The sequence below is a fragment of the Falco peregrinus genome, chromosome 11 (genome assembly GCF_023634155.1).
Source record: "Falco peregrinus isolate bFalPer1 chromosome 11, bFalPer1.pri, whole genome shotgun sequence".
In the NCBI taxonomy this organism is placed as follows: Eukaryota; Metazoa; Chordata; class Aves; order Falconiformes; family Falconidae; genus Falco; species Falco peregrinus.
Genome location: NC_073731.1, coordinates 4,942,085 through 4,964,821, shown reverse-complemented (window position 1 = coordinate 4,964,821; position 22,737 = coordinate 4,942,085). Strand labels below are relative to the sequence as shown.

The following is a 22,737-nucleotide window of genomic DNA, read 5'->3' as shown; positions in this document are numbered from 1 at the left end:
TGGATTCGTACTGAAGTCACAGGCACAACTGATTCAGTGGAAGCTGTTTAGAGTAGCAGTCATCTTTTTCCTTCATATTTAAATAGCAAAACCTCATTTCAACATATATTTACCACTGACAAATCAGTAACTTTTGCAACAAGCAGGATCAGATGTTCGGACAGTATATAACACTGTACAGTGTTTTGCATGCAGTCTGCAAAGCACTTAAAGGCTCTGGGTGATTGCCTTCTCGAAGGCCAGTGACGAACACAAGTTCTAGGGCCTTTGAAACATTTCTGTACCCTGATCAGCCATTCTTTTGGGAAAAGCAGCTCCCTGCAGACAGGCATCTCCTAGACATCCACCACTTGGCTCTAGGTAGTAGAGTAGCATCGATGGTTAGCGAGGATAGCTTCTCATTTCCTGCCTGCCTAGCGCACAAACTGACATGAGTAAAGAGAGTAGTGAAAAAATGTAAAATCTGAAGGAACCTTTAATCTCTTAAGTTAAAAAGAAAAAAATGCAACCACTTACTAATGGAATGTTAAGATTGTGTATTAAACCCACAGAAGTCAGAAAATGAAGGAATTAAAGACTCCCTTGGCTCTTTTAACCCTTCCCTCTGCCTATGTGCCTTACAGGCTTTTCATTACACAATCACATAACACCAGGCAAAGGGACATAACTGTAGGTGATGTGAAAGGAGTATGGCTTGTTATGAAGTAAAGCTACAGAAATGAAAATGTTAATAACTAGTCATTTCATCTTATAAAAGTTTAATATTCACTATTGAAGAATGGCAAGACACTAAAGAAACAGCAAGATGTTGTTATGGAGCTAAATGAAATACTGAATAAATGAGCAGTTCCTCTCAGTAAATATTTTGGTTGCAGTTTACTTGCAGTGACATTTATCTCCCATGAACTAATATGACAGTAATATATCATGATAAGTAACTATCCCCCAGTTTACGCCCACATATAAACGAATCTCACTGAAATAGGCTATGTTTGCCCTGTGTGCAGCACCTATATATGTATTTGAGCCCCACGCCTGCAAAATTCAACATACTCCCTCCTCACTAAACCTTCAAGCTCCGTATCTGCTGCATTTTGAGTAGCTGCACACTTCCCAATCATTAACGCACACATCCTCTTCATGCACAGGGAAATATTATTATCCTGGTTTTACAAATGAGAATCTTGGGCACAGAGAGATTAAAGCTGAGCATTTCAAAGCATCCCAGTTAATTAAAATGACTGGAAAATGGGTGTCCAAATTGTTTCGATAGCTTTGAAGTCTCAGAATAATTATATTGCTCAAGGTCACACAGGGAGTTTATGGCTGACCCACAACCTGAACCCAGATTTCCAGCGTCCCACTCCAGCACCTTAATCACAAAGTCATCTTTGCTTTCCAATTTAATACTGGCCAGACCTGGTCCACATGCAAACTGGTTACCAGCGGACGAAACCTGTTATTATGCCATATAATGCAGCTATCTATCTCTACCCTACAGGATAAACAGCAGCACATTTGGGCATCTCCAAATTCTTTAAGGCACATATCACTACAAAACACCTATGATGCAGGGAAAAGCTATTTGCTAATTAGTGCACAAGGACAGTGAGAGACTTTTCCAATGGCGTGCTCCAGCTCCACAGCAGAGTAAAGTTTGCTGTCTCTCCTGCCCTTGGCCTGGTGGCCCTGCTGCTACATTGCCTTCTCTTTCTGATGCAGTATTTGACTAGCAACACTGCCTTTTAGCAGGTTTAGCCATCACAGCCTGTCTTGTTGCTATCAGCTAAACTGTGAATTCCGCTGCCTTCCGTGACCAGGCCAACTCGACACTACAGCCACCAGTGATGCTATGTTTCTTCCCATCAGGCTTGCCAGCCTACAGTACAAACCAGACCCTCAGAGTTATTCAGAGTAGCACCAAGAGTTCAGCATTAGAGCATACAGTGGAAGAGTCCTCTCCCAAAGGAAAAACTCAGAAGGAACCTGCTGGGGAGGCCTCCACACCATAAAGACAGAAGAGCTTCTGTGCAGAGCCCTGCCAGACATTAGCCCTGTATGACACTCATTGGCCTTTCTCATGCCTCTGGGGTCTTTGCATAGAAGAAGAGGGCTGTACCCAACAAGCCAGTTTTGATATTCATTAATAAACTTGATCTCAGCTTAATTTCTCTTGAGCTCCACTTACACACTCCAATTACATACTCCTCTCATTTAAACCTGCAGGTCAGAAAGCTACATTTTCCAAATGCTGATTCCTATCATTGGCACAAAGTCTTTGGGCCTCAGCATGAACGGATGTAGTTACACAAAGCAGAAACACCCAGATAGGATTCAGTCATGGGTGATCCCTGACACACCAACACCCTCCAGGATGTGTAACGCAATGGAAGACAGAGATCAACATAAAACACACACACACTCTTAACATGCTGAGTTTTTATCATGGAGGTTGCTCATTTCCCATGCTAAGAACAACCTTTGGAACAAAAATGAATTATGCGTCTCATTCTGAGTGCATCAAAGACTAGACAGCCTTTTTTAAGGAGTCAAGATCACCTCAGCTGTGCTTTTGTTATCTAGCCCAAGGTTAAGGATTTAGCCTTGGGCTAACAATTGGCTCAGAAAACCAGGATCATGTAATGAGAGTTCCAGGAAGAGAGAAAAACCAAAGCTTGGTAAAGGCACACTCTTCAAAGTGTCCCAGTATTTGACCCTTTTTTTTTCCCCCTCCTCAGATGAATGAGGTAAAGACAGGAATGGAGCCTGAAACCCTGAAGGAAGTACTCACATACAAGAGGAGCTGGAAAGACCTTCCCAGATCCTTCCCAGACACTCAGGCTTATAGAGAAAGGCCTGACAACAATTTTTCCTCACCAGTTAGATGGAAAAGTTGGCAGCAACCCACTGCATGGCTCGGGTCTCAAGACTAGAAGGCTCTTGGAAAGGGCAGCACCTGGTTTATTTCCTTTGATATAAAAATGTAAGTTAAAATGCTTCTATTTGAAAATTAAATCTAACCCTCAAGACAAGACTAAGACCCTGCAGCAGGCAAGAGCCACAATAGCTACCTGCCAGCAGAATGGCCTACTGGGTTACACGGATTTATTCGCAAACTACTGGGGTTTTTTAAATGGTTTTTGTTTTGTTGGTTTTTTTTTTTCCTTTGTCAGAACCTGCACACAGGAGAGTCACAGACCACTTTCTCAACCTTTGCTGCTGACAAAAACCAGAAGGCTCCACCTACGCTCCCAACACCATTTTCCCAGGGCTTGGTCCTTCTCACCGAGGAACTCTGCAGTGAGCATGAATCAGTAACTCAGCAGGTGTGCAGGATCTCTCTCTAAATGACTCTGCCCTCTAGGGTACATTTGGGTTATATTTTCAAAGATGAAAATCTTTTCATCTGCAAACCTGGGAGACTTCTTTGCCCAGCACGTCAAGAAGTAGTTAACAATTAACCATTTCTAAAAAAAACCAAACCCAAACAAAAAACACACCAAAACAATAAAAAAGCACCAGACCAGGAAATATGAATCAATTAGTCTTTGATCCTCCCCTCAGTAATAACATCATCTACAACATGCGTTACTGCTAATCTTAAGTAACCAAAAATGTTGACGGATTTTAAAAATACCAATGGTTAAGAAGAGAGATTCAATTCTATTTCTTTCTGAGCTTTGAGTCTCAAGGTGGCATTCTGAGGCTTCTCCCCAGAAAGCATGAGGAAATTTTCCTTCTAAGAATATCAGGCTACATGGCATCCTCAAGAGATTCCAGCAGGGGAAGCTTTAAAGTAATTCTCCAAGATGCCAATAGTCTGTACACTGAAAGCAGTAAAATGAGAACATACTTGTCATTCCAGTAACATAGGTCTTGAACAACAGGAATAAGAGAGTATCAATAACACCAGTATTTTGCAGTACAAACCCACTCATTTTTCACTTAAAGCTATTGGGCCCACCTTTTATTTTCAGTGCCAGGGCTGGGAAAACAGTTTCCATGTGCATTAGGACTCGATCCAACAGTAACAGTTTGTGACATCAAAACTGCCTTCATGTTAACAGTATGATGTCAAGTAGGAGACCAGGCTTTTTCATGAAAATAGACAAAAAAGCGGGCTCTTAAATGAGAAACTGCTTTTAAGTGAAAGATTTTTTCATTCAAAGGAAGACAAAATGTAAGCAGAAAAAATCATTAGTATTTTCCTTAAAATAGAATAATTTAAAACAACAGCCAGAGTGACATTTATAAGAAATAATATATACCCTGTCTCCCTTCCTAATTCCTAAGGAGTCAGTAACTCCCTTGGTCTATGAAGTCCCATACAAAGTTATCAATAAGTCACGAGAAAAATGCAAAAGTCAAGATTATAATGAAATGAATCATTGTTTCTGGCTGTAAAGCAAAGGCATTCTGCTCAGCCCCTGTGTTTGGTGCAGCTGTAGGCAGATATCCCTTCCCCCTTCCATCACCATTGGCCTTGCAATTAAGCTTCAATATGCCTGTGTGTATATTATTGATGTGGAAACAGCTATTTCCATCATGCCGCAGACATTCTATACTTTTGAAGTCTGTGGTTACAGAGTCATTATTCCATACAACACTTTCCCATCACTAGGGTGTGCAGGATGCCATAAAAAAAGGGTTTTGTGCAAGTTCCAAGCTACTGGAGTTATGTCAATAGTTACCTTAAATACATTATTTTTCATACATGGTCACTCTGCCTTCTGAGGATTTGCTTTAATAAAAAGGACCAGATTGCCTGAGAACGAAGTCAGTAGAGCTGTGCTGATTTGCAGATCTGGTTGATATTTCCATCTTTTAATCTGCATGTTGTTTCCAGGATGATGATGATGATAGTAATAACAGTAGTAGTAATAATAATAATACATTTGCTTCTGTTTGTAGTGAAACACTGCTGGAGTTGAACGCTCTGTTTTAATGAGACACACTGAATGAAACAGTATCCTGCAGTGCAAGAAGCACATGTCAGCTCTCCACCGCCTTAGCATTACGACCCAAGCTACAGTACAATATTCATAATTTTCTTGGTGATCTCCCAGAAAAACCTTCTTAATTTAATCTCTAATGGGATTATCAGCCTCATTAAATTGTAAATCTGCCACAGTCCAGCTGTTGTGGGAACCTGAACTTTCAGAATGTTATCAATTCACTGCTCTGATCTCTCTACCTGAAGTCCCTCTAGAAACTTTTAACACTTTCAGTTTCAAACGCCTGGAGGGTCCTTCCCCACTTCCCTCACCTACAACTTCCTTCCCACGAAAATCCTTGCCTTTTTTCAAGCTAAAAAGGCACCAATCTGCTTCTTTCCTGGAGGTAAGCCAATATACCCAACTGCAGACCTAACCCAGCGGCTCTGGTCCTCTTTCTGTAAGGGCAGGCAGCCAGGCACATTTTGCAGAAGCCTGTAGGAGAATTAACTGTGAAGAGCAAAAATACATCTCACTACCCCACCTTATGAGCTGAGAACCAAGCTGACCCACTGCAAGTTTCCTACCTCTGGAGAAGTCCAACAACTCTCAGCCTCTGTTCATCTATCAAGGGCAACACAAGCCCAGGCAGGTATTGCAGCTGACTGCCTTCACAGCACTATGTAAATACAGATGTAAATGAGCTCTGGCCCTCAGACTTCTGGCAAGTTACAAACACGGTCCCTGGTGTTACGAGGTGTCTCCTGCTGCACACAGCGGGAGCAAGCCTTCAGACCCTTCCCAAATGGAGATTCTTGCTGAAGGCAAGGACAAATCTGTCTCTGTAAAGGACACAGAACCAGGACAACACCAGCGTACCTGCTTTTCTAAGTGACCATGGCACAAGGCTTGTGGACAGAAGGTTGCCAAATCCCAGAGGGCACGGACAGGTGACTAGATTCCAAAAAGAGAGGAAACTCCACCTTAGGAAACCATTACTGCTTGTTGCAGACAAGGCCGTCAGGAATACAGGTAATGAAGGATTAGTACTGCAGAGACAGGAAAGAAGTAATCTTAAAGTAATTTTTGAATTCTTTTTTGTGTCCAAGCCAGGCAAATGTAAAGGGCACACAAACTGTTACTTTCTCACGTGCCTGCAAAATATCTTAGGAGAAAAACAAAAAATGTGGAGTACAACAGAGTAATGTTAGATTCTGAAGGAGTTGGAGTTTCTTCCTTGTATATAGCAGTCTAACAAAATAAAAGACTGCCACTTTTACCCAGCACCCTCCTTACATACTAATCTGTAAAATCCAAGTGTCCTTCTGAACCTTTCCTATGTAACTAAAAAACAGTGGTTTGTGCCTGTAACAACCATTTATAACGTCTTTAAAAATACATTTTAATGCCTTTGGCTTTTCATCATTATTTTGAGCAGCTTAAGTCAACTGGGAGCAAAATTCATGGCTCTCATGTTCTCATGTTATAAGAACAAAACAAATCAAGTTCCCAAAACAGCAGTCTGCCCTACCAAAAGGGGTAGCCTTAATATAAAGAAGAGAAACATTCCATATCCATAATTAGATAAATAATACTTCAGGCAAGATATGGCACCTTTAAAAGTGCCTTTTCAGTCTTGGATTTTTTCTCTGCTTGTTACTACAGAAACCATCTAGCAACCAGAATCTAAGACAGACTCCACCCAAAACAGAGAAAAACAATATAGACACAGTAGGCTTTTCCTACCCCCCTTTTTTTTCCCCTTCCCCCCCACCCCCACCCCCCCTTTTTTTTTTTAAAAGGGTGGGTGAGTGCTAAGGAAAAGTATCTTACTGTGCAAAGGATAGGAGCATTTTGCATGCAGTTGAAACAGTAAAGCTCTGATTACAGATGGCAGAAATGAAAGCAGGGAATGAGTAATGAGCAATGAGAAATGCGTAATGCGGGATGAGGATATAATTTCCACACATCGGCTAAAGAAAGGTTTACACTCTTAAGCAATAAAAACAAACCATTAAGCCAGACCTGCACTGTCAGGAAGTATAAAACAGTTCTTGAAACTCTGCAGTTACTATACAAAAGCTTTTCATAAACTTTTGTTTCCTGATCTTCATAAAACATTAACATCAAGCTGCCATATGGCAATTAGCTGCCTCCTGAAATCAATAAAAAAAACCCCAAAAATCAACAAAATAGGGATAGCTGTACAATAAAATAGTTCAATAATTATCCTCTTCTAATAGTGTAGCAAAATGGGTCTAATATAAATGCAGTCCAGATGAGCGCGTTCTTCATAAGCTGAGAGTACAATAAATCATGTTCCTCTCCAAGCCTCATCAGTACTGATTGCACAAGCGAGACCTCTCCCTGCCTGGCAGTGGGGGAAGCAGGTGATAGTCTGTGGACACCCAAACCCCATTACCATATGAGCAGAAAAGGTCTCAACGCCTGATCATGATGAGCCCAGGTTAGCGCAGCAGAGCAGATCCTGCTCAGTGAAAATGGCCAATGCTCTCGGGAGAGCTTACCTCAACTGAAGATCTTCCCACGTCATTTTTACATGTTGCTGACCACAGAAGTCCAACTGAATTTTGCGCAAAAATTATCAAGCCACTTGACAAAGCTGTTACTGAGTCTCAAAAGGACAAGGAGAGATGCTGATCACATTTGTGTTTAGAGAGATGCTTATCTGAAATGCACAAAGGGTGACATTATCTATCACAATCTCTGCCTATATAGATTATATAAGTGCCTAGAAGCAATATGTTTAGGGGAAACCGGCTATAAGGCAACAAAGGCAATTTTGCCTTCGAGATCTTGTGCTTTTTCTCCTCTTAAGGAGAAAAAAGGAGCTAATTTCTTCTCGTAGAGTACTACAACACTAGTAAGTACTGGAGTACTGTGGTGACAGCATACCTTTACTATTTAGGATTATTTAGCAGTCGTTACCAGACGCAGATGTCAGAAAGCCCAAACCTTTCAGGACTGTCTGATCATCAACCCTATTTAGCAGAGTTCAGGACTCCAACTGATCTCTAGAACTTTTTACTACTCATGTATGAAAGTTTGTTGTTTCTTGAATTTTAAATCCTAACCAAACTCTTCAATGCAGCACTCTCACATCTCCAATCTGGAGAGGTTAAGGGTTAAGGATTTAAAGATACATTACAAAACAAATTCTGCAGAAATTTGTTGACATGCTGAGCTTGACACATGCATATTTCCTCCTCAAGATCAGCATGGAACTGATGATTCTGTGACTAAGCCTAAGCAGGTATAGAAACGCTTACGAGAGTGGGTCTTAATAGGTCTACGATTATACATTGGTCTCACAGTGTATTTTACTAAGGATGCAATTCTTTGTCAAGCAAGGAGGTTTACCTTCACAAGGAATACAGCATCACGCCATGAGCCAGCTACTGCTCATGCACAGACAAGTGCAGTAGTCAATTTTTTTTAAACAAGATTAGCATCAACGTGTTCTCATGCCTTACAGGACAAGTAAAGCAGTCACCACTCGGTACAAAGCCTCCCTCAATCTAGTTACACATGAAGGGCTAGGAGCTGTGAAACTTAAGCCTTGCAACACTGGAGTTTAGGATCTGGTTAGAAGAGCCATGGAATCTTTGCTGATTTCAGCAGGTTTGGGATCATACCCTTCCTGCTTATAGAAATGGTGCAATCTTCCAATTTTCAGCACTTTATGTCCAGCTTTTGCAATCTCAGGTTATACAGTACACTAGCACTGCTGTGACCACTGGCACAACCATGCATCACAATCAATGAATTCTTGCAGAACTTTTCAATGTGGCACATCCTCCGACTGACAGCCTTGCCAAAGCAACAGCCATAAACTTACTCATCACCAGTAAAGCTGTCAACCAGCAAAAGGCAAACTAAACTTGTGCACATATGACACTCCCCCCTAAAAGTATTAGCCAACAAAACAGCATCGGTCTTTTGAAAAACCAAACAGAGGTTGTCCGCCCAGTGAACTCATAGGCTACTACGTAGTATCAGCATGACCAATATCATCAGCTACCTCTCAAAAATAAGCAGAGCCAAACTGCACAGTGATGGATTGTTCTCTAATAGCTATTAAAAATACTGCTGGTACAAAGAAATAGGTAAGTTTTGTCTTGCCACAGAAACTTAACAGCTAGCCTAAGATATTTCTAAGCTCACAAGAGAAAAACAGAAGCAGCCAAGAGGAAATTGGGTTTTCTCTCCTCCTCTCTGTACCCATTGCTTTTTGTGACCATTAGCAGTAGAGAATTGTTCTATGAGAAGACCTGCAAGACATCCTGAAGTTAGCCTTTCTGATCAACAAACCTATCTAGTACCTTTGCTGAAACTCAGATGATTCTGGTAAAAAAGGAGGTGTTTGGGGAGGGCCATGAGAAATAGGAGGTTTCTGTTAATAAAAAGTTAGGCTAGTAGGAGGCCCAAATCAGAGGCTCCCAGAGATGACTTAGAGAGGTCTCTAATGGGCCAACTGTACACATGGCTTTAGGAAGTACTACCTCAGTTCACCAAATCCAGAAACTGATCCACAACAGGGCACAAGGTGGTTCTGACATCTCTGGAGGTATCAGCACAGAGTCATCATTGATCCACTAAATACAGTGGAGAGCTCCTGAAATAGGCAGGAACCTACCACCAGCAGCCTATCACAATTTCATTCTGTTCCCAGCTTCAGTGCACTTTTCAGCAGATCACCAAAAAGCCAATTTAAGCTACTTTCCCACTCTACCACTTCAGCACAACTTTCACTCAACAATCAACCCAGCCACTGTGTGGTTCTACAGCTAGTAACCTGACTGCCATACCAGTCTTTTAGCGCACAACGGGCACAGTAAGCATTAGCTTCAATGCTGCGTTTGCCAAGAACAAATCATGTTTTTGCCCCTTACATGAAGGATTAAAAAAACAAGATGTAAGCACAAGTTATCCTTGTGATGACTGCACAAGTGAACCATTTTCTTCTCACAGATTGGACTTTTCAGAAAGAAATATAAGAGTTCTATCATTTATTATCTGAAACAGATTTAAACATTTGGGAACGGAGAAAAAAAAAAAGCTTTCAAACACAAAACCCTGGAAAGGAAGACAAGCTAATCTGCAAAACAGCAAGACCATCAGCTGAGGTTAGATACGAGGCTGCATATGACAACAGCTTGCTGTATGTAGGGCAAAAATTGAAGATTAATTTCACTACAACACTCCACAGAAGTGAGCTCTCATCTGAGGTGAGGAAGTATGCAATGCTTTTCCAACTGTTAAAGACAAGGGCCGGTACAAATCAGTTATTCCTCTTTAGCGTACATAATCACAAAAAAAAAAAAGATGACATTTTAGTTTTTATTATTTTATATTTGGCCAGGACTTTTAAAGGAAGGAATTTTAAAGGAAACATCAAACATTCACTTTTCTGTAGGTCTAGAAAGGATTCACTCTTCCCCCACCCCCACCTCCCATAGGATTTCTATTGGCCCTTCTTATATTCACACTGCAAATTAGTTGGGAATAGCAGTATTTATACTAGATCAGCAACGTCTGGTTCTTATCCAAATGTTCCACCTAAAGAGGATGCCAGTTCTCATGGATTGGACAGCCCACCCTGCAGCATTCCTGAGAATTGTACAATATAATCTTGAAAGTCAGCAGAGTGGATTATCCACTTTTTTCTGGACTTGAACTTGTGACCTTAACAGTAGCACAGCAGAAAGCAAATGTGCTATGCACTTTGCCATAGTAACCTTCCATGTATTCTTTTCAACTTAAATACACACAATTGAAACAGCTACAATTTTGGAAAATTATGTACAAACCCTATATTTTTTTCTTTTTGATTACATATAAATACAAATTAGCTATTCTTCTAAAAAGTGGTTATAATAGTAAATAAATACAAAATAAGAATCTGACCATTATACTTCATGTGCTGGGGTTAAACCCATATAAAATGTACAACTAAAATACATTTAAAATCTTTAAAGGAATATTTCTCTGATTAAAATATTTGTTTTCCCAACTTTTTCGTAGACATAAATATATTTTCAAAATAGTTGTGTTTTTTTCTTTCCATTTCATTACATAAATAAAGTCTTCATTGGGAAATATTAAAGTGTCAGCTTTTTTTTTTTTGTATTTGTCTAATATATTTGCTGTGTTAGCGGCACCCACAACCCTCCACAACCATATCTTGATAGTTCTTTAATACAACTTTTTCATTTTCATCAAGGTAGAGCATGGAAATAGCACTCAGTTCTGTCGGCACACAGCAAGCCTTGGGGATTTTGGAATTCACTGAATTGACCAAAGTCTGAACAATGGCATGGTTTGTTGAGTTTAGATGATCTGCCAGTGGAAAAGGACATTCCCCATGGCAGTAAAAGGCACTATACCCCGGCGGGGCGACAATCCAGTCATTCCACCCCACATCATTGAAGTCCACATATAACGGATGCCTTTTGCAACTGTATTTGTGGCGTTTACGCTGTTTGTGTTTCGCTTGACGTTTTTCTCTTTTATGAAGCGGGTGTCCCTTGCCATCATGCCCAAACGTTACTAATAATGGCCTGAGCTGAGACCAGCTATCTTCATCCTGATGTAAAGACCTGCTAATCCTAACGTGCCTCTTGGAGGCACTGTTCTCTTTGTCCAAGTGAACCACCTCTACCACAAACCCATGATTAGGTTGTCCATGTGCAATCCACCTCAAAACAGCTGGCGTTACATCAAAACTTTCCCATTTACTTGCATTATGATGCACCAACCTGGTGTCCAAAAGTCTTGTGACAGGGTCCTTAGAGGTGGCTGTGGCTGGCTTTATAATTTCATAAATATTAATACGGTGATGGTAGCTGCTGTTGTTCTCAAAGGCTCCGTGCACCTGCTTCCGAAAAATCTGGAGTTCAGCTGAGGTGATAGACTCCTCATTAGGGATGGTAGTTAAATTAAAGAAGAAACGCCGTGCTGTTTTCCCACTTGTTTCTGGCAGTTCTTCCAAAACTTCTAATTTGATTAAACAGGGAAAATAAATTTAAAAAAAAAAAAAAAAAAAGAGAGAGAAAAAATAATCAGTAGCTGAGACATGCAACCAAACCCCTCAGATAGCCTGCTCTTGGCAACTTTCAAGTGACAGCTAACACATGTGACATACAAGATCTGAAAGACTTTCAGGCAGAAAATACCATCTCCCTTCTCTTTCTGTTTATTTACGCCAGCATGTCTAGCATGAAGCTAAGACTGCTTCATTCACTGTTACACATTTTGATTGAATACTGGTGCCCTTTGCATTCCAGGTGGTTACAATAAGTGGCAAGAACCATGCAGCATTACTTTGGAATTCAAGGACATTAGTGAGAAAAAAAAAAAATCAAGCCCTATAGTTTGTGGGGGTCTGATGAGAATCATTAAAACCAATTGAAGACTTAGTGTAAGTATTGCATTTCTGCTGTTTTCAAGAACATGGCTCTAATACCAATTCCTTAAACTCCATTCTGAAAAATATTACTTCACAATTTAGGTGACTTACACATCTTAATTACAGGCAGTGAACTCAACATCTGTAATGGCACTGTACAAAGCACACCCTAGTATTTACCCAAAAGGGCCATGAAGAATGGCAGGAAGGTTCAACTGCTAGAAAGGGGTGAATGGTAAAGGGATAATGAAACAAAAGTCACTTCTGAACAACAGGTTTTCTAAACCACAAAAAAACCCCAAATTTAACAAGTCACTAAACCCCAGGCCATTCTCACCTTTGAGTCAACAAATAACTGAATGAAGCTCCAGAGGGAGTAAAATACATCTAGGGTTGCTAAGAAGTGTGTTGCTGTTGCAGACGTGGAAGAAATTAAAAGTATTTGCCAAAACAAATCTCTCTCAAATGATGGTTTTTAATTTTGGTGCTAAGCATCCTGGAGAAACATTCACTTTCTAAGGGGAAGCCATAACTGCTGTTAGCAGTTCTTAGTCACGTAAGCATTCCTCGTTGGATCCAGTACATCTTTTTGCATAAGGTAAGGCTCAGCTTTATGGTATTTCAGGACCAGACCAATACTTGTCAATACACAGATGTTTTGAGTGGTCCTTCTGCTTTTAAGAAGCCAGTAATACCAAGTGAGATCTTGGTGAAATAATGGACTCACACTGACTTTCTTCTTAATTTTGTGAAAATTATAGAATAGCTTTTATCTCAAAACCAGTCTTTGATGTAACAGTACGACTGCTTGAAACTGCAGCCTTTTTACATTTGCCTAAAACCTATAAACTTTGCCCTTCTGGCTCCTCTCTTGTGTAGCCCCTTGCCTACCATGCTCAGGTTTAACATGAATGACCCATGTGCTGGCTTCTCCCCGTTCGCTACTAGGTGTTTACTTTCCACGTAGGGAAATACAAACAATGAGAGGTTAAGTTTCATCATTCATCTCCTTTCTCACGATAAGGCTTTCTACTAAACAGCACATCCGCTTCTCCAAGGCCAGCTGCTTTATCCATCAGAAACATTAAATACTAATGAACTTCTTTTCTTGACGCAGTTTTGTGTTAAAAGCATGGAAAACTGTGTTTTCGTTGCTTTTACAGCAGGGCCACGGCACCTGCATGCCAGCACCAGAGTCTAGCAGCCAGGAACAATTACAACCTGGGGAAACGTTTCCCAAAGAGCACGCGAGTGACACGCGCGGCACCGGCTCCACGGGCCTACCCATGCCGTGGCTAATGCCACCGCGACTGCTAGGTAAGCTGGGAAACCCACCCTGCTGCTCAGCAAGGGCCTGTCCCAGAGGGCCCGCTGCCTCGGTGGGCTGCAGGTGAGGAGGGGCGGAGGTGCCGCCGGGCTGCAGCGCTGCGTTTGGCCAGGTTACCTGCAGGTGAGAGCCAAAATCTTGCCACAGGGCTGTCGCCAGCCCGGGTGCTGGCGGCTGGGGGCGGGGGCACAGCATGTGTCCGGGCTAAAGAGCTGCTCGACGGCGGGGCGAGGGACCGGCCGAGGAGGCCGCGATTGATTGTTCCATTGATCTCTCACGGGGATTAGATAAGGATTAGGAACCTCCGCGGCGGCCCCGGCCCGGCCGCGCCTTAGGGAGGCTTTCCAGCTCTCTGTCGCCTCGCCAAAGAAAAGCGATCTGTGGGCACGCTTGCTGTGGGGCCGCCCGGTTTTAGCGGGGGGGAAAAAAAAAAAAAAAAAAAAAGTAAATGAAAGGGGCGGCTCTGGCCGGACGGAGCGGGACGCCAGAGCCCGGTGCCGGGGCTGTGGCCGCGCAGCCGGCGGGAAGCCGCCCGCCCCACCGCACCCGGCGAACGCCGCGCTACCGACGGCCGAGCCTCGGCGCTCCCGGAGAGGAATCCGCCCCGACGCTCCTCCTCCGACCCTCCCCTTTCCCCTCCGCTCCCTCAGCCCGTCCCGCGGCCCCACACCGCCACCCGCGCCCGTGCAGGGCCCCCCCGCCGCCCCTACCTTCGTGGTGGAAGCTGCGGACGGTGTTGGCGCGGCTGGCGGCCCTCTCCAGCGGGTAGCCCAGGGCCGGCGGCTGCCCCAGCTGCTGGCCCGCGTGCAGGCGGTAGAGGTCCAGCATGTAGGGGGGGATGACGACGTCCTTGCCGGGGCTGGGCCGCCGCTTCAGCCCGAACATGTGGAGCAGGCGCAGCTCGAACTCGCTGAGGAGGTCCTCGGGGCGCTGCGCGGCCGAGGCGGCGCGGCCCGGCTCGCTGAAGCGCCGCCGGCCCACCTCCGGCATGAGGCCGGCCGCGCCGCCCAGCAGCACCTGGCAGAGCAGCAGCGCCAGGAGGGAGCGGGTCGCGGCAACCATGATCAACCTGCGCGGAGGAGGAGGAGGCGATGGGAGCCAGTCAGCGCGGACACCGCGCCGGGGGAGCGCGCCGCGGGGGGGGGGGGGGCGGGCGGGGGCGCTCCGCAGGTGGGTCCCACCCCGGCGCCCGGCCGGGCCCCCGCGGCGGGGCGAAGCGCGGGCCATGGTGAGCGGCCCCCCGCCGCGGCCCGGCCGGCACCGGAGGAACCCCCCCGCCGCGGCCCCGTCGGGCCGCTTCAGGTGCTCGGCGGCGCAGCGAGGCAGGCAGATCCCCGTGGCAGGAGATCAAAGGGAGCGAGCCGGGCCGGGGAGGGGGAGCGGCGCGGAGCGGGCCGATCCGATCCGCAACAAAGGAGCGCGGAGGGGAAGGGGCGGAGGGGGCGGCCGCTGTCAGCGCGGCCGGGGCCGGGCCGCTGCCCTCGGCGGGGCGCAGGTGTGCGCCGGCCCGGCCCGGGCCTCCCGGGACCGCTGGGCGAGGGAAAGCGCCCGGCGCCGGGCGAGGGAAGGGGCGGCTGCCCGGCCGACGCGCCCGGCGACCTCCCCGCTGCGCTCCCGTCCCGACCCCCGTCTTCCCCTCCCCGCGCCGAGCCGCGCCGAGCCGCCGGGGCTCGGGGCCGGCTCCGCTTCCCCCGCGCCGCGGCTCGGCGGTGGGGCAGCGGCTTCCCCCAGCGGAGAGGAAGGGAGGGCTGCTTTCCCTCGGCGGAGTGGAAGAAGGGGAAGGAGGAAAATACAAATCCTGCTACGTCCTTAGCCAAACCCACAGGATGATATTCTGCCCCGTGAAACTCTGCGCTGGATTATCATTATTATTATTATTATTATTATTGTTATGATTAGTGTCCCGTCCCCCCTCTCTCTTCCAGAGCACTAGCACCTCCGCCGTGGCCCACGGAGTCATCCTGCGGAGGAGGCTTTCAGCGGATCTGCGACCGCCGGAGTTATACCTGTGTGCAGCAGCAGGGGTTGTGTCTGCAGGAGGGTTTTCTGCTCTCGGGGTGTTTTTCCCGCATCACTTGGTGTTACTCCAAACTTCGCTGCTGCTCCTCTACAGCTGCCGAGCAGAAAACAGAAGTTCCCTGAAGTACAGTCCGCCTCAGAAACATACTTTTAGCAGCTGGTTGAAGAGGCAGAAGGCAAGTCCCGGCCAGGGAAGGGCTTCTCCTTTTTAAAAGCAGCGATCGAAAAGTTGTTGCTTCTTCTTCTTCCTCCTCCTCGCGTGTGTGTGCGTGTGCCTGCCCGTGAATGGGTCCCTATGTGTCTATGGAGTTAAAAGGCTCCTTTTAAAAAATGTCCTTTGCATCACCCGCACCAGACAAATGGACATTTACTGAGGCTCCCGCAGCAACATTAAGATGAAGCTTGACTTTTCTCCGCTCCCTTAAAAAGAAGAAAGGAGGGAGGAGAGAAGGAAAAAAAAAAAAAAAAAAAAGGGTGGGGAGTAGCCTGCTGCCGGCCCGCGTGGAGAGCCGCGCTAGGGAACAGCGCTGCGTGCCCCGCCGGGCCAGCCGCCTCCCGCACCGCACCGCACCATTGCCGGGGGTGCCCGGCCGCCGCCGGGGCTTTTTGTTGCGCGGCGATGTCACGACCCCGGAGGCTCGCGGGCCCGCGCCAATCACAGCCGCCCTGTGGGAGCGGGCTGCGGCCCCGCACGGCTTTTTAAAGGAGACGCCGCCTCCCTCCCCTCGCTCCTTCCCTCCCTCCTCCCTCTCGCCCGCTCCCTCCCTCGCCCGGCCGCGGCTGCCGCAGCCGCCCCAGCCCGGGTCGCACTGCCGCCGGGACGAGGGATGGGGCGGCTGGGCTGGCCCGGCCCGTTAAGCATTGCCACCGGTGGCAAGCGGTACCGAGCCGAGTCCGCGTCCTGCACCCGGGCGGCCGTGTCTCGCCGCCGGGCCGGGCCACGGCCGCCCGGGTGCAGGACGCGGACCTGGCCCGAACAATACCCCGTTGTGCGGCCCCGATCGCTCCCAGGCTCCGCCGCCGCAAATCGGATTAGCGCCGTGCCCCGGCCGGCCGGGGCTGCCGAGGTGGTAAGGTGTGAAGGTCACGTAAGGTTCCGGGAGAATCCCGGCGCTTTACAAGCGGTTGAAATCGGGGAGTTTCTGTTTCTGCCCCCGCCAGCAGCAGTGCGCGGGAGCCTGCTCCCCTGCCCGGCCGTGCCGGGGCTGTGCCCCGCGGGGCGAGGGCTGGGAACGCGGGGGTTCCCCCGCTCTCCGCCCCACAGAGGAGCGCCCGGGCTCGGGAGGAGCCAGTCTCCTCCGGGAGGGCTGCTGCCGTGCCACCGGCTGCGGGCTCAGCCCCGGCCGGCCGTGCCGAGGCGGCGGGGGTGGTTTATTTTAAGATGTGGCTGCCCTCCAGTGGTGGAAATGCGGCGGCTCCCCGGGCCCGGAACGGCAACCCCGTCGCAAAGCACCCGCGGCCCCTCGCCTCCGCCCGGCACCTGCCCCGGGGCCGAGTCGCGCTCCGCCGGGGCCGGGCCGGGCCAGTGGGGCGGGCGCCCGGCCGTGCCCACGCCGGTGCTGCCCCGGTTCGCAGCCCGGACTGCCCGTTGCGGCTCCCGCATCGCCTCTACGGCGGGCACGGGGGAGGGCGGAGGCGGCCAGGGTGAAGGCAGCAGGCCCGCACTCGGTGCTATCGGGTCCCCATCCCAGCTACGTCCCTCGCTCCCTTTGGTGACAGCGGCAGATCTTTTCGTCCCGGTACGATTCAGTAACTTGTGGCAGGGGTGCAGCCCTCTGCCCGTCTCCTGCCTGTCCGCTCGGGCTCCGCGCTAGGGCCCGGCCCGCCCTGCGCAGCCCTGCCGGACCCAGCAGCTCAGGGTCCCGCCCAAGCCCAAGCCGGCGCACGCCGTCGTTAGCCGGGTCCCGGTGCTGTGGCAGGCTCCTTCCCGGCCCGGCCAGCACCCTGTGCTGCACCTTCTCTTCCAAATACCTCTCAGGGGCTTCATTTGCAAAAGACACAGCCAGCCTTTGACACCTTGAATTACTGCGGAGGAGGATTTAAAGCAATAACAACTGAGACAGCTCCATTACCAGCTCCTCCTTTGGGAGCGGCCTTTTCCCTCCATCTTACGACTTTTCCGTGTAGGAAAACCACCGATTTTGGGCAGGAATTCAGCACATCTGGGCTGGAATAATTCCTCCCATGGACCACCACCTCCTGCCTTTCCGGTCACTAGTTACAGTGACTTCAGCTGTACCGGCGAGATGTCACTGCAGGATGAGGTGCTCACACGGGGAGTTACACACCGGCAGAACAAACCACCTTAGAACTGCACCAGCGTAATTAAAGAGCTGGGAAAGCTCCTTCGCACCTACAACTCCCAACGCTTGGTAACCTGATTTTCACTCGCCACAGCGCATATGGCAGGAGAAGTGACACAGAGCGAGGTGAAATCCTTCAGAAGTTTAGTTACTTTTCCGTTGCATTCCAGCACAGATAATGTTTAATTTTATGACTTCCTGCAAGTCTTTAGCATGAACTGAAAGTGCGTGCAGTGTGACTTCAGGGTATGCCAATTATGTAAATCAGCACTAAAATAACAATGGCAACATAGTTTACACATCACTGACATTAAATGAGCACTTCAACTTCTAATTGCCATTCCAGTTCAATCTGTAGTGGGTCATGCCAGGAAAAAGTCATTTCTTGCCTCAACACTTACTCCCTGTGCCTGGAGCATAGGCTGTACTGTATGCCCAGCTTCGCGTTATCTCCAGGAGCTTTCTATATTAGGGTGATGAGCCTTTAAAAGGGAGAAGCGTGTTTGTGGTTCTTCTGGAGCCATGCATATACTCTGATCTGATATCAAGAGGGTCTTGTAGGTTTTCCCCTCCCTGATTTTAAATATAAATAGGCTCTCACAGTCTTCCATTCTCTTGGCCATAATACACGTTTCCCCTTCTAATTTGTCATCTCTCAGTCTACTTGCATCAGGAGCTGCTGGGGCACTGACTGCCTTCCCATCTGTTTCCATGAGGTCCCAAAAGACAACACTGAAGCACTTGTAACACGTTCCCCTGAATGCACTGGCACCCACACCAGAGCCTCAGACCTTCCCCATGTAGAGACTTCTCACCAAGGCAGATCTGGCTCTCTTTCAGCCAGCGCCCTGGAGAATATGGGGAATAAAGCCCTCAAAGTGTTATCCATGAAGGTCTGGTTATGGTTCATGCCTCATCAGCCCAAGAACCGAATAAATACCCCTCTGCAGAGCCCACTGCCCTTGAATACCGCATTCAGGCCTGCTCCCGCTGCATCTCTAGTGTCAGCGCACCTCAGGTCGCAAACTGAGAAGCATCTACCATGACAGAGAACATTAGAGACGGGTCTATTTAGGTACAACAAATGCAGCACTTGGTCTGTGGGGTGCACGCAAGCCAGGATGTGCCCACCCAGACTTCCAGCTCCCCAAACGAGCCTTTGCAGTAGACGTAACACCCTTGTCCCCTTCCCACCCCTACAGCTGTGCCATTGTTCAGACTTTGGTCAATTCAGTGAATTCCAAAATCCGCAAGGCTTGCTGTGTGCCAACAGAACTGAGTGCTATTTCCATGCTCTACCTTGATGAAAATGAAAAAGTTGTATTAAAGAACTATCAAGATATGGTTGTGGAGGGTTGTGGGTACCGCTAACACAGCAAATATATTAGACAAATACAAAAAAAAAAAAGCTGACACTTTAATATTTCCCAATGAAGACTTTATTTATGTAATGAAATGGAAAGAAAAAAACCCAAAGCTCAACATGATGCATTTCCTGGTGCTGCAATTCCTCACAAGCTTTGTGAAATTGAGGAGTCGAGCAGTACATCAGCTAAAGATCCAGCCCTATTGTGGTGGGCTCCCACTTAATTTCATTTTACAGAGTTACTTTTCAGATCAAGCCTGCTCTTCAGCTAAACTCCTGCCATAGAGAGAAACCACCATTTATGCTGAAAAGACCTGATACAGATGCAGAGTTTTAGGAAACATGACCATGCATATTTGTTAATCTCCTTTGTGAAACTTCATTTCCCTGCTTGTGAACTTTGTATAGTTATCTGGACTGATTAATTTCTTTCTTCTTTCCCACATGCATTCTCTCTTGTTTGTTTGTTTGTTTGTTTTCTTGGGTGTTTTGTTTGTTTGTGGGGTTTTTTTGGTTTAGTATTTTTTTTGAGAGGTGTTGAGCCAGTGAATACTCAGATAGCAGCACCTGCTGCTAAAGTTTCAGATACAGGTGTTCCTTTCCAGGACCCAAACACAGCTGATAGATCTCAATTTCAGGTATTGTTGGGTTTTCTTAGTTAAATGATAGAAAGGTATCCAAATAAGGATAGGTTTTATAACATGGTGAGAGTCCTTTTTCAAGCCTAGAGGGGGAAAGAAAAAAATCTTTTTCCCCCACAACATTTTCTTCTTACAAATACTATACCAAGTCACATTTATATACTGCCACCACATAGTGTCTTTTTTTCCAACCTGGGTAAATTGCAGCCATCGTTGTTGGCTTCAGCTTCAAGAAAAAAAGCATCTTCAAGACTTCAGCTTGACGAACTAGATGAGAAATGCTCCCTGGGGTCTCTGACCGTAACTTGTAATCCTTAACAAAATCACCCAATTTCTGATCTAGTTAGAGACACAGGTCTGCAGAAACACTTGCATCACTCTATGCATGTTGATAGTCCATAGTTTTACTACTCACTTCCAGCAGACCAGTTAGACCAATGCTGAGCATTTTTGAAAATTCCCACTTTAGACCACTGTCCCCTGGATATGATAAGTGAGACATGAAATATTAATAGTAGTGAGATTTTTTATAGAATTTGCACTTTTTAGTGAATAAACCTCTTGGTAAAAATCTGTGCTGAAGTATGAAGCACATACATAGTACAGCATCAAATGCTAGAGGGGCGACTTCTGAGAATGAGTTAAGATGTGTTAGTGATGTTGAGGTTTTGGCTTCATAACACGTGGAGATTATCTGAAAGCTTTTCTGTTCCTGAACTGTGCTTCCTGTTGGCATCTGTGTGAATATGATGTGTGGCCGTTCTTTAAATTATTACTTACTACTGTTTTCTAAAGACATATTTTTCTTTTGGTGGTTTGTTTTTTAAGATCTATCAATTGTCTTTGCTGCCCAGCCTGTCTCCTGTTCCTTGAAGGATGGATTCTCACCTAAGAAGCCGATTTACAAAATAGTGATTTGTTTTTGAAGAGGGGAAGGCAGTTTATTCAGAAATGTCTATTTCTTTCTTATTCACCTTTGCTGAAATCTGGCAGCTCTTCAAAGCTGTTGCTCTGTTTCACAGTGAGTCTCAATTTCATTCATCAAATCTCAGCTTTCCTTCCATCACAGTGGCAGGGAAATTGGAATTTATCAGGAAATACAATGCAGACCTAGTATTTTCTGCATTTCCAGTATGTCTCCATCACTAGCAAACAGTAACCATTGCTCCTAATAATGTTACATCCATCTGCAAATCCAGGCTGCAGTAACCAGTTCACATGGCTGTGCAACTTTTAAGTTGTAAGAGAAATTCCTACAGTTTGTAATACAATTGTTGGGGAAAGAGGAAAAAGGGAGGGTAACAGGATAACCTTTTATTTTTACTGTTTTCCCTTTGATGCTACAGAGTTCCAAATTTCAAAATCCAGTATCTGACCTGCACCTTTTATCATTAAGAGATTTAAAAAATGACCACAACACCTCTGTACAGCCTGGAAAACAAATGAGCAACCAGACAGATTCCTAGGCACTTCCACCATGTATGTACATTTCATTACGTGCAGTATGAATAGTCACAGGCTGTCAGGTTAGGGAGATTCGGTAGGCAGTGAACTGACTTAAGACTCAGGAGAGCTCTATTTTCTTCCCAGCGATAGAAGTGTCCTTCCTCTTCCCTTTGCACCCTAGTTTTCCCACCTTGGAAATGGGGACGATGATGCTTGACCCTACCTTGTAAGTCCTTCAAATAAAAGCACTGAGAGTTAGGCACTGCTATTGTCTGGGGATAAATACTAGGTTAATGCCAATAGTAATCTCAAATATCTGGAATCCCAACGCTCAGTCTTGCCTTAAAGACAGTGTCAAAATTCCTACTGGTTTTGATGGTACAGGCTCACATGTTTAAGTGATGAAGAGGTAGGGATGTCAGAAGTTTCAGAGCAAAGAAGGGTTTTTTAATTATGTAAGTCTTGTTAGTTAGACAATGAGGCGAGGGTGTTCCCCCACATAAAAGAGAAATGGCTGCGTCACAGATGGTCCACTTCAGGAGCTTATAATTTCATCATGGCAGAGACACTGACGTCAAGAAAAATGGAGGATAATATAAAGTTACGCATATTGCCTTAAGAAGTGCATATTTTAGCAGTGAAACTGGATAATGTTTTGCAATTAAAATAAAATAAAGGCAAGCATGACGTTCTGTTTAAGCAGATTGTCTGTATGAAGGCTTTATTGTAGCTGCAGATTTAGGGCATATGAAAAGGTTTTCTGTGCTCAGTTGCAGGATGAAAAACATTGCATCATCAAGCATTCTTGTTCTCTAACACTTCTTTGCCAGTATGCCTTTGATAATGAATGCTTGCAATTTTATTTTCTGGTGTAAAGTCATGTTTTCTCAGGTCATTATCATTCCAATTTTTAAATATCCTCTTAAAACTAGACAGAACTACTGAAAGTATAGTAAAGCTTTGTGCCTGCTCTGTGGCATGTGCTCGGTACAAGCGATCAGCTGCTGCACCTGCTTCACACTGGGAGTAAAGCTATTTGCAAGTTGCTTTCAATTGCATCCCTTGTTCCTAGCTCTGCCCAGTTTCCAGGGAAGCTCTGATGGGCACAGGTCTCAGTCCAACCACCACCCTGTAGCTTTAATTTGGTAGCTTGTTTGCTTGCATCCTACAAAATTTACTGACTGGGAGGGTTCTTAGGAGAACAACATCCTCTGACCATTCCCAAGCTCTTGTCTGCCACAGTGCTGCAGCTCTCCCTCTGCGGCATTCCAG

At 46.3% G+C, this 22,737-nt stretch overlaps 1 protein-coding gene across 3 annotated transcripts in view; it reads right to left on the bottom strand.

Annotated features, from left to right (window-relative positions):
• BMP2 (bone morphogenetic protein 2) overlaps window positions 1-15,835 on the bottom strand; it is an 85,992-nt gene extending 70,157 nt beyond the window's left edge. For 2 of the 3 annotated variants that reach the window (XM_055815911.1, XM_055815913.1), the window contains exons 1-3: window positions 15,697-15,835; window positions 14,401-14,759; window positions 11,714-11,951 (exon numbers count right to left, since the gene is read on the bottom strand). In XM_055815911.1, coding sequence (XP_055671886.1) covers window positions 11,714-11,951; window positions 14,401-14,752 — 590 coding nt within the window. In that variant the 5' untranslated portion in view covers window positions 14,753-14,759; window positions 15,697-15,835. Of the gene's footprint in view, window positions 1-10,281; window positions 11,952-14,400; window positions 14,760-15,696 lie in introns of those variants that run through there. The other variant, XM_055815910.1, reaches the window with a different exon arrangement.
• Between the last annotated feature and the right edge of the window lie 6,902 nt (window positions 15,836-22,737).